The 14,217-nt window shown below is 35.1% G+C and overlaps 1 protein-coding gene across 2 annotated transcripts in view; it reads left to right on the top strand.

Annotated features, from left to right (window-relative positions):
• Positions 1-14,217, top strand: part of hiw (MYC binding protein highwire) — a 213,560-nt gene that overhangs the window by 183,285 nt on the left and 16,058 nt on the right. For both annotated transcript variants that reach the window (XM_089252701.1, XM_089252702.1), the window contains 7 exons: positions 2,989-3,165; positions 3,316-3,573; positions 7,953-8,242; positions 9,007-9,097; positions 9,603-9,722; positions 13,292-13,402; positions 13,494-13,622. In XM_089252701.1, the coding sequence (XP_089108827.1) occupies positions 2,989-3,165; positions 3,316-3,573; positions 7,953-8,242; positions 9,007-9,097; positions 9,603-9,722; positions 13,292-13,402; positions 13,494-13,622 (1,176 nt within the window). The remainder of the gene's footprint in view (positions 1-2,988; positions 3,166-3,315; positions 3,574-7,952; positions 8,243-9,006; positions 9,098-9,602; positions 9,723-13,291; positions 13,403-13,493; positions 13,623-14,217) is intronic.

Here is a 14,217-nt window from a genome sequence, read left to right as displayed (position 1 = left end):
TAATCGATGTTTGGGTGTACCCAAAATTCCAAAACGAACACGGCTATACACGTTTTGGAACTATGTGAAGTTCCTTCATCAGTAGCGGAAACAAAGAAGAAAGAAAATATTGAAAAAAACTCCTTATAGCGGGAGTTACTCGCTGTTGCAAACAAGAGTCAAATTCAAAATGAACCGGCAACAAAAGAGTAGAGCAAGAGGAAAAAAGAAGAAAAATGGTGGAGCCAATCACAACCGAGAACGTGATAGTGATGCTGATGGAGAAGAATAATTATTGTAGAAACTGTTGCCAGATTTTTGAGAAGGGTGGTGTGCTAGATAGGTCGTTGACCAACTGGCTTGTGTTTTTGTTGATGTGGAATGATTCGAAGAAATCCAAGTTAGACTGTGAGGGACATTTTTGGATAATTTTGGCAAAAGAGAAGTCAAATTTATAGTCAAAGGAACAGCAGTGTTGGGCTATGGATGAGCGGTTAAATTCTTGGTTGCTTAAGTATCTTCTATGCTCATTTAAATGGTATTTTAGGGCACGTTTAATTTGGCCTATATATGATAATCCGCATTGGCATGAAATGCTGTAGATGCCCCAGTTGTTGAATGTGTTAGTGGGATCTTTTAGTTGAGAGAAACGAAGTTTATTGATGGGGGTGAAAACCACGGAAAAATTGTATTTTCGAAGGATTTTAGCGATGCATTGGGTGGTTTTTGGAAAGAAAGGCAAAATGATCCAAGTTTTTGTGTTCAGGTTTAGGCTTGGTTTTGGAAGTGTTTTTAATCGGTTTGCTGTGTAGATTATCAATGAGAGAGCTACGGTAGCCACGATCGACTGCTATTGCTCTAAGGATATTCAGTTCAGCATCGAGTAACGTCGGCGAAGAGCAGATATTAATGGCTCGCTTCACGTATGTGTAGAACGAGGCATACTTTTGTGATGGAGGATGCGTTGAGAGGTTGTGAGGGGGTAGAGAAACAGCAAACGGTTTGCGAAATACAGTGGTAGAGAAAGTTTGTTCATGGCGAGTGTGACCAATACGTCCAGGAATGCAATTTGGTTATTGTTTTCTTCCTCTATAGTGAATTGAATGCAAGGGTCAATGGAATTGAGAGTATTTAGAATATGGTCAATGTTAGCGTTACGGTCAAGAAGAACGAAGCAATCATCAACATATCTGACATAAAAAAGAAAACGAATTTCCCGGAAGAGTTTTGTTTCAAAAGAGTGCATGTAGATGTCACTAAGTACAGGACTGAGAGGGTTAGTGACATCTACATGCACACAGTTTCTACAATAATTATTCTTCTCCGTCAGCATCACTATCACGTTCTCGGTTGTGATTGGCTCCGCCATTTTTTTTCTTTTTTCCTCTTGCTCTACTCTTTTGTTGCACGTTCATTTTGAATTTGACTCTTGTCTACAACAGCGAGTAACTCCCGCTATAAGGAGTTTTTTTCAATATTTTCTTTCTTCTTTGTTTCTACTACTGATGAAGGAACTTCATATAGTTCCGAAACGCGTATAGCCGTGTTCGTTTTGGAATTTTGGGTACACCCAAACGTCGATTATTTAATCGTATTATCAAACCCAAAAACCCAAAAGGTAATCTATTTTTATTCTATCTAATTATTTCTATTCAGAAAAATCCCTGTAGTGTTCAAAATAAAGCAAACTATACAACATGGAATTCAATATGAAATGGTGAAACCAAATAAACTATAATATAAAAACATTCATTTCTATACATGGAACAGACAAGCTCAGACTGTTGTTGGTAGCAGGGTTTAAGCTGGATAAAAAATTCCTCTCGCAAAAAAGCGAAAATAGGGGGAAAAGCTTTAGCAAAATGCTACAATGGTAATGTAATGAGTAATGGTTGGATGTCTACTCGTTTCGTACCTCCTGTTCGCATTTTTGCGAAAGTGGCTACTACTTCTTTTGCATTCTGTGAAAAATGCAACCGTGGCTTAAACCCTGGTTGGTAGACATCAAGAGAAACAAAAATTGCAATGGAACATGGTGGTGCAAACCACGTTAAGAAGGTGAAAATCTCGAAAAACGCATGCAGGTTTTGACGTCACGCTGGAACAACAAAAAGTACAATAATAACTACAAAAAGATTTATTTGATTAATTATTAGAAGAGTTGTTGGAAGTGGTGGCCGCTGATGTCATTGCACAGTCTACAATGACATAAAAACTATCCCCGTATGCGCTAGAAGATGCTAGGTATGCTTTTGATATCTGCCACAGCGACAACAATCCGCACTATGAGATCCTCCGGTGTGTCCACAGGTGTTTCACGACACTGCTTAATGTGAGATATGGTGAGCGAATGCATTCAGCGATAAACTAACATCCACCTTTCGTCTCCTCTAAACTCAGAGCCTGCATGCGTTTTTTGCAATTTTCACCCTTTTAACGTGGTTTGCGACACCATGTTCCATTGCAGTTTTTGTTTCTCTTGATGCCTACTAACAACCCTCTGAGTTTGTCAGCCCATTAACAGAACACCCTGTATATTATACCCAAGGAATATAACAAACTGAAAAAAAATTAGAAGTATACCAAACAAATTTAAAAGATTAGTAATTAATAATATCAACTCAAATGAATGAATTTAATGCTCTATATGAATTATATGTACAACAATATTGAATGTTGTGAGTGAACATACATTGAGGATTGATCCTTTACCAGACATACTTCAAAATATTAAACCCAGGATGGATCCATGATCCCTTGGATAATATAGAAATTTTAATATGTGTTGCTGTATTGCATGTTTACATGTTAAATAAATTTTCTTTTTAATTCTAACTCACGCTTTAAAGAATTGTTCCCCTTATCAAAGTAGATTAAGTATGATCACATTATCGTTATTATTGCTGAAAGACTGTGTTTTGTGCAAGGAGTTTTTAGTTAGTAAAATACGTATTATAAAATGATGAGAAATATTTAATATGAATTTACTGTTTTCTTATTTGATAAAAGGTTTTTGGAAAGTTGATTATAACAGAGTCTGATGTTAGCGGGCCGAAAGCTATAAACTCTGAGGAGGATGAAGATAGACAAGCTGGTGCGCAAAGCACATTAGAAACTAATGACTTGAAAGAACACATGGTTGGAATCCTTTTCTCACGCAGCAAACTAACACACCTTCAAAAACAGGTAACACTTTTTCCTTGATATCCAAGTGTCTGCTGTGTCTATTGTGTAGTTTTCGTTTTCATTAATGAGAATTACTTTCTAGGTACACTGAGGTGTATTTTTAGTATAATTTTTTCAAGTAATTGCAATTTAATAATACACTATTTTTAGGTTTGCTCACATATAGTGGCTGCAATCAGAAAGGAAGCAACCAGGGTGCGGGAAGAATGGGAAGCTTTGCTTTGTAGTAAATCTCAGTCTATGGAGGAACTACCGAAATCATCTGATGCATATTGTTTTGAAATGTTATCTATGGTCTTGGCACTGAGTGGTTCAAATGTCGGCCGTTGTTACCTGGCACAACAAGCTGGTTTGCTGAGAGATCTCTTCAGTCTTCTTCATACAGGTTCTGCTCGTGTTCAGAGACAGGTTAATTTCCTTTATTGTTTCATTTGTTGCTGGAAAATTTGTATGAAACGAAATATCTTGAATTGTGCAGAACAATAAGAAATCACAATATTATGAATTATCAGAAAATATTGATTTGTCTAAAGTCTGTGCTGCAATAACAATTATATAATATATCCATACGTTTTTAGTTGCTAATTCTAATTCTTGAGCTGAAGACTGAAATGAATTCAAAATTTGTCATGCAATTTTTGTGGAAGAGTAGATGACTTTGCCTAATAATACTCAAAAATCCATCAATGAATAAGGTAAATACCAGGTGATACTAAAAAAATTCCTAATGCATTTCAACACGCAATGGTAGTTGTCTTCAGAGGATAAGAGTATAACACTGACAGAGTTTCTCACTTGGATTGTGAATATCAAATCTTCAATCTTGGTTGCTCAGCTGAACGAAAAACTATACGTCAGTTCATGTCAAATGTCGTGGTAAGAATGAAGTGAAGCACCTGCGTGTAAGTCTTTTACCTGATTGGCTGCTTGCAAAAAGGAGTTATCTGATTGGTCTATTCAAATTTTCTTTAAATTCAAATACAAATACCAGGCCACAACAGGCAAAATGCCCAACGAGGTGGCTGAGAAAAAGATGCTCATAGCAAGTATGGGTGTCATATATTACTAAAACACAGCAACCCAATTGAAATGCAATCACAAAAATTTTAAGCAATATATATATTTCCACTTGTAATGAATTTAAGTCATGGTGATGTGATCAGTGGTGTTGATTTATTGTCATTTACTAATTTATTTTTGAAGGCTCGCATATATGTGCCTTCGTAGAAGTCTAAATCGGCCATGGATTTCACTTTCTGAATTTGAATCTATGACTCTCTTGCCAGCAGTGAGCGGCTATTATCTATTTTTCACATTTTTGATTTTTAACATAGCATGTTCTATTAATCTAGTGTAATCTAGTTTTTATGGGTCTCCGTGTTTGTCCTATGTAGCAAAGCGGGCAATCACCACATGGAATATAGTAAATGCCCCATTGTTTATTCTGTGGTATAGTATCTTTTGGGTGTTTGAAACAAAAGTTTTTAGTACGCACATCTATGGCTGTAAGGTTAAACTTTTTGGGAATCGGCTTGATCTTAAGTGAGACTATTGGATCGTATGGTATAATGCAATGATTAGCTGTTGCATTTCCCAGTTCAATTGTTAAGTTAAATCCAGTATTATTGATCATTGAATAGATGACAGCAATGAAATGAGTACATCATTCATTATAAAATAAACATTTATTCAATTAAATATTAGAATTTAGTATAACATTTACACACTCGGTTATCACAGTTAACAATTTTCCTTCTCTCAACACATTATTATGCCGAAACAATAATTTAGAACGCTCTCACCACTTATCCAGACGCCCGGAATTACATGATTTTGCTCACATCATCCGCAAGAGTGTCCAAAGTCTCTCAGTCAATTAATTAGTCCTTTACACACCAAGCAGTTAGAGGAAACCTTGAGCCAGGATAACGTAGGTTTTGCAGCTTGAAGTGCCCGATCAAGCTATCGGCCAACCATTGAGCAGGAGACAGCAACATGTAGACATCAAGGGAAGTCCTGAGGTAGCTGGTATGGCTACCGATCAATCCATATGATAGATGACTGAACTAAGACGACGTTGTATTATCACATGTGAACGGGTGATGAGACGCTGGCGGTGCCAAAGCACACCTTTCCACAATTAGTACATCACTATGGTTGAGAGATCACCTGGAGCACGCCTCAGCAGGGTGAAACTCCTTCATAAAGGTAACAGTTTTGAAGGAGCTGGAATCGGTGATGCATGTCACTATGCATCAAGTATTTATATGAGATCATTCCCACCATGCATCATGATAGGAACCAATCACAAGGTCAAAGACACTGCACTGAACTCTGTATCTAATTTACATATCTTCATGAAAGGGAAAAATATATCACAGAATCTGGCAACAACACAAATACAGGAAATTGGAGATCTGGCCAGGATCCACAACTTTTAGGCCTATTGCAATTTGTATAAGCTCATGACATTAACCGTGAGATGGTTCTAGGACCCACAGATGGCGTGAAGGTAAAATTATTGCACATTCATATATAGTACTTTGCAGGACAATATATTATATTGCACAAATATATAACATTTTGCAAAACACTAATTTTCCATATTGCACAAACAAAATTCATTTCTCAACACAATTCAATAATTCTGAGTTTGAGGATGACTTGATGCAGTTCCCAACAACGAGCCGCGGAACCCCACAGGAAAAGAGAAGGTAACAAGATGATCTATTGGGATCTCTCAAACGGAAGTAAACCAGAATTTATATGGAATACAGCAGCCTGACGTCTGGTCCCGTTCTCATCAGACTAAGTGAACTAACTGGTCCGAACCAGATTGCCAGCAAGTATTATTAAACTTGGGTGGTTTCCAGTAGCCAAACAAACCCTGGAGTCTAAATAAGGATTAAGAAGTTGAAGAATTAAGATTTGTAAGAGATCCTGTCGTCATGTTACAATAACTACACTTTCTTTGAGTGGCTTCTCAGTAATATTTTCCAAAGTGGTTTCTCATGATGGTTTCATGAATTTTCTATTCATTTCATCAGCAATCTTGGTGTTGAACCCCCCCCCCCCACGTCTTTAGCAATTGCTCTGATGGTTTCAAGTTCACTGTCTAATGTGTTTCGATCTGAGCAGATGTTAAGTGCTCTCGCGACATAAGTATGAAACACTGAGCGTTTCTGATGCATGGGATGGCAAAATCTAAAATGAGGTGGTAGTGAGACCATGAAAGGCTTACGATAGACCAAGGTTAGAAAATATGATTTTTGTGTACTAGTACGTCCAAGAAAGGCAGTTCATTATTTGTTTCAAATTCAGCTGTGAATTGAACATGAGGGTCTATATCATTCATAATGAGTAGCGCACCGTCCCGAAGAACAAAAGTATCATCCACATATCTCCTATAAAATGAAAAGGCACGACGTTCAATAGCTTCCTTTCAAAGTCATCCATATATATATATATATCACAAAATCAAAGAGATAGGATTTCCCATTGCTATGCCATCTGTCTGGATGTAAAACCTATCATCAAAACTGGAAGCTGTTTGTGAGACACGTGAATGTGAGATTGCATATATCCTCTGATTCAGGCTGTGAGAAATTGTGTTTTTTAAAACGTCATTCTAGACATAGAATACTGCCAGTTATGGGAATGTTAGTAAACATTGAGACTATATCAAAAGATGCCATATTAAGCTGCTTGGGTTCAACTGTATGTATGATTTGAGCGAAGCTTGGCAATTTTCGAACTATGTTATTATTTGATTTAGTGAGTGAAGAGAGAATGAGAACAAGGAATTTAGCGAGGTTATATGAAGCTGTACCTATGTTAGAGACTACCGGACAGAGAGATAATGTGGGTTTGTGCACTTCGGGTAGACCATAGATCCATGAGAAAATGGCATTTGATGGAATAATGCTCTTTTTTGCATGATCGGAAAGAGACACTTGATTTTACCACCTCTTTCAATTTTCTCAAGTGAGAATCGGATTTATCTTTCTTCAATTCTTTATTGAAGAAATTATTAACTATACTCTAACAGACATATAGTTTTTTTGTTCCGCTGTGTAACCGAAATTGAAGATTTGTTACTCAATCGGAGTGGGAAACTTTGTCTGCATAATACTCTTATTCTCCGAACACGACACCCTTACCATGTCGAAATGCATTAGGAATTTTTTAGTATTTTCGGGTATTTGCCTTATTAATCAACAAATTTTTGAGTATGCAATTTTTATCCTAAAAGAAGTTTATCACATCAGTATACACCATATAATTTTCATACTTTTATTTGTATAAAAGTATGCAAATTATATGAGGAATGCAAAATTAACCCATTTGCATCTTCCCTCTGAATTCTTTACCATGTGCGTATCATGGCGCATCAAAAAGAAAAGTTTTTTCATAATACACAAGCAGATTATTCCGTGCTAGCTGTTAAGAGAGACTTGCAATTTTATGGATTATTCTTGATGGGGACTGGGGAGGCAAGTGCTTGGGGGATGTAGGCATTGCAGTAGAGATACTGGAGGCAAAGAACTCAAGCAAAAGATATGCACATGATAACGGAAAAAAGATTAACGATTTATTTTGTGAGAGCAAATTATATATACAGGTTCTATACAAGTGCCACTTTATGCAAATTATTTTAAAGCGCCATTCATCAATTATGATTAAACAATTCTACTTCTAGATGCAAATGAGTTAAATATATGATAGTTATTGTGTGTTTTTATGCAGTGTTAACTGAAGTTTGTTTACTGTTTCATGTTCATGTAAAGGTCACATCACTCTTGAGACGTGTTCTTCCTGAAGTGAGCCCTCCAACCCTGGCATCGATACTAGGTGTGCAGTCTCTTCCCCCTTCAGATTTCAGTATCATAGCTGAAGCTAACAAGAACATTGAATCAAATGAAACGAATTTCAACATTCATAAGATGGGTATACTGGATGTTTTCTTGGCCTGTATTGCCAAGGCCCTGAATGTGCAGACCAAAGTCAAAGGTTCATTGAGCTCAAATATCAGCAAAGGTGTAACAACTGTTACACTAGCAACATCTATTCACCCAAGGTATATTAAAGTGTCATAATTCAAGAAAGCAACTTCATTTATGAGCACTATTTCATTGAAAATAATATTAATGGAAAGTCTTTGTAAAACCTAAAATTTTTGATTTTTTTTCCCCTTCATACAGTCAGACTTCTGTAAATTAATTCTGTAAGTCATTTATCTGTTTAGAGAGTAAACTACTACTATAGTGGTATACTTAACCATACATACAACTCATACGCATTCCTAAGGCTGGTATTACAATGTAAGAGTTTGATAAAAGTTCTTTTATAAAACTTGAAAAATGAAACCAATTAGCGCATTGGTTACATTTAAACGATTATAGCAAATAGACTTATTTGCAGTTTTCTGTTGCTTCAACATTTCTTAATTTTCACTGATCAAACATCATTTTTAGCTCTCATCAGTGAACTGGTCAATTAATTTCTTCCTTTTTCCTAAGTTTGAAACTAATAAAATATATTTTTGTGAATAAGCTGAAACTGATTTTGTCATATTCTTAACCCTGTTTTCAAATCAGCAAGAAAAAAATTAATGACAATTGCAGTAATTACTAATTAGTTTTCAAAAATCGAAATAATTAGATTAAAAAGTTGGTACAACGGCATATTCCATTGTAACCAGATCACTGGTTAAGAGAGAAATATTCAAGGGGGAAAAATTTCCTAAATTCTGATAAAGAATATTTCTCAGAGGTCATCTTTCTTTTTTTTCATATGGAAATTATATGCTATCATGAAAATGAATATTGGTTTTCTGTGCAGGGATAATGTTGGTTCACGATGGTGGTTACGTGGATGTATGGCAAGAAAATTAGCAGAAGTGATTATACAGCTTCTTAAGGACATGGCTGCCGTATGTGTATTTCTATACTATTTTTTATTTTTTTGTTCGATTGTAATTATTTTTCTACTTTTTTGCTCTTGCTGTTATAATCACAAACATTTTTCTACCAACAATTTCTTTTGGATGGTGTTACTTGATTGAATTGCTAAACTTTGGTCAAAATGTTGAATAACTTCTGAAATATTTTAAAGTAATTTGGAAATTCAACTTGGATTTGGAATTTGTATCAAGAAATGTCTGAATTGTTCATAGCCCTACTTTTAAAATAAATGTATTATATAATTCTGATTTCATGCCATATAAATTTTACAATCCAACTTTACTTTCAATTGTTTTTTTTTTTATGTATTGCTTCATATTAATGGAGGGGGTATATTATTGCCATTGTGTTTTTATAGTTTTACTTTATGCTGAATTTTCTCCCATCGCTAGTTTTTGATTTTCACATCATAGCTGCAAATAATTTTTTTTTGTTAGCAATATAAATGAGAATATATTATTTCTGTTTTTGTAGGGCAAGCTGACAGAAGCATGGGCTTCAGTTACTAAAGGTGCTATTGCTGAAAATATATTGAACCTTACAAAATTGGAAGAAAACCAGAGATTGCATTCAGAGTGTCTGAAATCTCCTGTTGTGAGTTTTTTCCTTCGTATACTTTTAAATTGCTTATTTTTTAAGAAATATTTTTGAACAAATGGGTCTCGTGATGCACTATAATATAATCTATCTTATTAAACACTTTTTTATACTTTACTATTTTTGTAACATCTACATGGTTCGTATGGTCCTTGAAAACCTTGAAAAAGACATTTTTTTTAAGAATTCTGTGAGTGTCCTTGAAAAATTTGTGCTTTCCGAAATAGTTTTCGCCACTTTTTTTTTTACTCCGTAAGTGACATCCTTAAAAAGGTGCAAAGCACAGGGGGAAAGCCTTAGCAGCCAATAACGCTGGATAATTCGATTTAAAGCAAGTTTTTCCCCATTATTCTTAAGCCGGGTTTTCGTAGGAGCAGGTTTTCTTTGCCGCGTGCAAAGTGAATCGCCCAGTTTGACACGCCGTCCACTCACCAATAATAAGAAAACAAGTTCGACTGTTTTCCTAGAGAGCGCAAGAAGCCTCACGGCAGTGTTTTATGTCGGGCGTGATTGGCCGACTGCTTCTGGAGGAGGCAAATGCGTTGTTCGCCACTCGTTTTACCGATCTTCTCTGCATTTTTGTTTTCATTCACTTCCCTTCATCGAGCTCGATGCTTCCCTACAAACCGGAGCAGGCAGATGACAGAGTAGCTGATGCCAGGACCATGAGCTGATGCGCCACGGTAGGAATACACAAACGCGTAGTGTGATTATGATCCAGTTCGGTTCATGCAGCGCCGAAAACATATGTTGGAATGTTTTTTCTCTTTTTATTCTCTCTGCACGTGGAACCGCTTGGCCTGACGCAATATGTAAATCGCCGGCTGCATTGCTCTCACCCTCACGGGAGCTCGGCTTTATACTGTAGGCTGGTTTTTTTCCACGTCTATATGTCGAGATTGTTTTTTTTCTCTCTGAGATTGCCAGTTGTTATTTGTTGGCATTTTATTTATTAATTTTTTTTATGATCGTAAATGATCTTGTTTTTTTTCCTTGCAACTTTTATGGAATAAAAGCTACAGTTCTCAAAATGAACTTCCGATCGTTGTTTTTTTTCTTCAGCTCAGTCGGCACGCTCTGGCCCCCATCAACCAATACTTCCTTCTGCTCTAGAAGGTATTGCAACAACCCACTTCTAGGAAAACCCGGCTTTATGGTAGCATGTATCCTGTGATCGTATGTAGACGTATTTGGAGACGTTGGAAGTCATTAAACTTTTGTACTAGGTATTTTTTCTGGAGGACTTGAGAAATCAATATCTTAGAAAAAAAAGTTTCATAATTTTTGCCAAAATAATTTCAGCCTTTCGGTCCGTGAGTGAGCGAAGCTTCCTCTGATTACTGTTAACCATAGGCGGAGATTGACTAGGAAGTCTGGGAGGGGGGAGGGGGGCACAATGATGATGTCAATTCATATATGCATACATACATTAGATCAGTCAACTTCACATTTCACGCTGGGCTCCCCTTCCATATCTCCGCCCATGCTGTCAACAAAATATTTATTTAGGAGTGATGTGAAGCGCTTGTACAAGGTTCTTTAAAGAAAGAAAACAAAAAATGAGTAGCAAGTGTGTGGACTTTTAATTACTTGTGGCTGAAAAATTCCTTCTATCAAGATTGGTTGCTGAGTGTGCCAGACAAAATTGTCGCCAAATGCAAGCTGTGCTCCAATGGGTGAATCGGCGCTGAAATCCATTGAGCTTATATTACTGGAGGGAGTATGACGCAGGGCCATAACTAGGATTTTTGTATTGTCTTGCCGCCCCCACCAATTCGGAATTTGATAATTTTATAACGGTGTTCACCAAAAAATTGCCACCTGGGGCAGTCCCCCCCCCCCCCCCGCGTTCTAGTACCGGCACTGGTATGACGTCAGTGGTCTACATCATTCCCCTTGGAAGATCACGTGATGCGTTTAATGTCTGCGCATCTCAGTTATTTTCTAATGGCATCCATAGTTGTTTAAAGGAGTTTAAAACAATAAATGAAATAAATAATTTCAGTATCGATGATATGATTCCAAAATTAATGAGAGAATTCCAAAATTAATGAAAGAAAAAATGACAGAATTAATGAAAGAAAAAATGACAAAATTAATGAAAGAAAAAATGACAGAATTAATGAAAGAAAAAATTCACAGAATTAATGAAAGATAATTCCAAAATTAATGAGAAATAATTCCAGAATTCATGAAAGACAATTTGAGCATTGATAAAAGAGAGAATTCCAAAATTAATAAAGCAATAATTCCAGAATTAATGAAATAATTTTAGAATAAATAAAAGAATTCAGCATTAATGAAAGAAAGAATTTCAGCATTAATGAAAGAAAGAATTTCAGCATTAGCGAAAGAAACAAATCCAGAATTGATGAAAGCAATTATTCCAAAAGTAATGAAAGCAATTATTCCAAAAGTAATGAAAGAAATTATTCCAAAAGTAATGAAAGAAATTATTCCAGAATTGATGAAAAAATTCCAGAATTAATTAAAGAAATTATTCCAGCATTAACGAAAGAAATTTTTTCAGCATTAATGAAATAAATAAATTCAGAATTAATGAAAGAAATAATTTAATCTTTTTCTATCTTTAGAAGAGTTCTTTTTTTTTTAGTCTTTAAAAGAAAATTAATCGCAATATTTAGAGACGTTTCAATGAGGAAATTGACAGGCACATTGAAAAGTGCTTGAATAGTCCTTGAATTTTTTTTTCGTTGGAAGAGTATGAACCATGATCTAAATTATACAGGTGATTCCACTTATAACCGTTTTGAAGAAACTATGATTAAAAACATTATAAGCAGAAAAATGCTATACAAAGGTAAAAATCTTCATGAGAATTATGATACAATTTTTACACCTACTGTCTTTCCGTCATACAGTTATGATTTATTTGCAAATGTTGCAGTATACAGATTTAGTGAAAAGCAATTATTTGTATTCCACTAATTTTGACATGTTTCATACAGAAAATGAAATAATAAAAAATAATTTTTCAGTTTGACTGATACCACCTCTTGATCTACAAAAAGCTTAAAAGTTTCCGGTCCTTTCATTGCTTAGGTACATGGTAGAACTGGCAATAATTTCTGTTCAATCGAGTCATAGTTACTCTCATTTGAGAGATTGTTTTTAGCTGCTCCACATACAGTAAAAACCATGCCACAATTAGGATCATAAATCTTACATTCACTGCTTTCTTACATGTAAGCAAGAAATCATAAAAATTTGAACTTTACATCTAGGAAAAGTCAACATAACTATAGGAAAAAGGTGGGAGCCGCAAAAATAAGTTGTACTGAGGAATCTGCTGTACATGTTTGACTCTCTGTTCTCATAAAATTACATTTGTTTGTACTAGTGATACAGCAGACGCATGAGTAATCCTTATTCAGACTTCAATAAAATTAATTTTAAAAAATAACATTATTGTAAATTAACAACCCTAGTTTGAGATATATATGAAGAAATTATTTTAAAATCCTTTTTCAAGTATTTTATGTAAAACTTGAATGCTTTTATTTTCTTTATAACCAAACACATGTTTTATTGTGTTTTTTTTTCAGCTCTGGCTAGCTTTAGCCTCTCTTTGTGTTCTTGATCAAGACCATGTTGAGAGACTATCTTCTGGACAATGGGTAGGTGGTAATGATGGAGGACAGAGTGCTCAACCTAGAGTGAGTATCAATACATGAAATCTGTGATTCACCACAGTTGGTATAGACACTTTCTTACAAGGGGGAAAAAACTTTCTTTCTTCTTTTGCAGCCAACCTGTGATAATCACGACGATGCAGAGACCCCTGCCATAATTTTATGTTCTGTATGTGGTAATTTGTGTGCTGACTGTGATAGGTTCCTGCATCTCCATCGAAAAACCCGTTCTCACCAGAGACAAGTGAGGAAATTTTTATTCTGCTTGATTCTAAGTTCAATATAAAAAAAATTTATTCTTTTCAAGTAATCCTCTTTTTTCTTTTCCAACAATCCTAAATTGTAATAATCCTCAGTTTATTTGTTGATGCTTTTTTGTGTGGCTGTAGTTTTGTATATTTTAAATGTGATTTTCTGGTCAGGTTAGAGATGTGAAATTCTAGACAATAGTCTGTAGGAGAATATTCTTATTATTTTTGATACGAATATTCCTTGTTATTCATAATAGAGAATTAATTAAGAAAGAAGAATATTTGTAATAGAGATGTAAAATTCTTGATAATAATCTTTTGGAGAATATTCTCGAAGTTACAATAAATAGCTTCACCTAATTTTTACTTGGCAATGAATGTCTTCAAAATTAAAAATACATGTTTATGAATAATTAAAAAATATGTATAATACAAAATAATGGTAAATTGATTATATTTACATTTGTGAAAGAAAGCTGTATTTCATTATTTTCCTGCAAGTGAAAGCAACTATATAGAAAATATCTCCATTCTCCGAGGATACATAAGTGTTCAAAATTTATGCTGTTATTCAGTTCACAGTTACCT

Source organism: Pholcus phalangioides, unplaced genomic scaffold, assembly GCF_987345545.1.
Source record: "Pholcus phalangioides strain wild (caught in Gottingen) unplaced genomic scaffold, Ppha-v1.0 ptg000030l_1, whole genome shotgun sequence".
In the NCBI taxonomy this organism is placed as follows: Eukaryota; Metazoa; Arthropoda; class Arachnida; order Araneae; family Pholcidae; genus Pholcus; species Pholcus phalangioides.
This window is presented reverse-complemented; position numbering and strand designations above follow the sequence as displayed.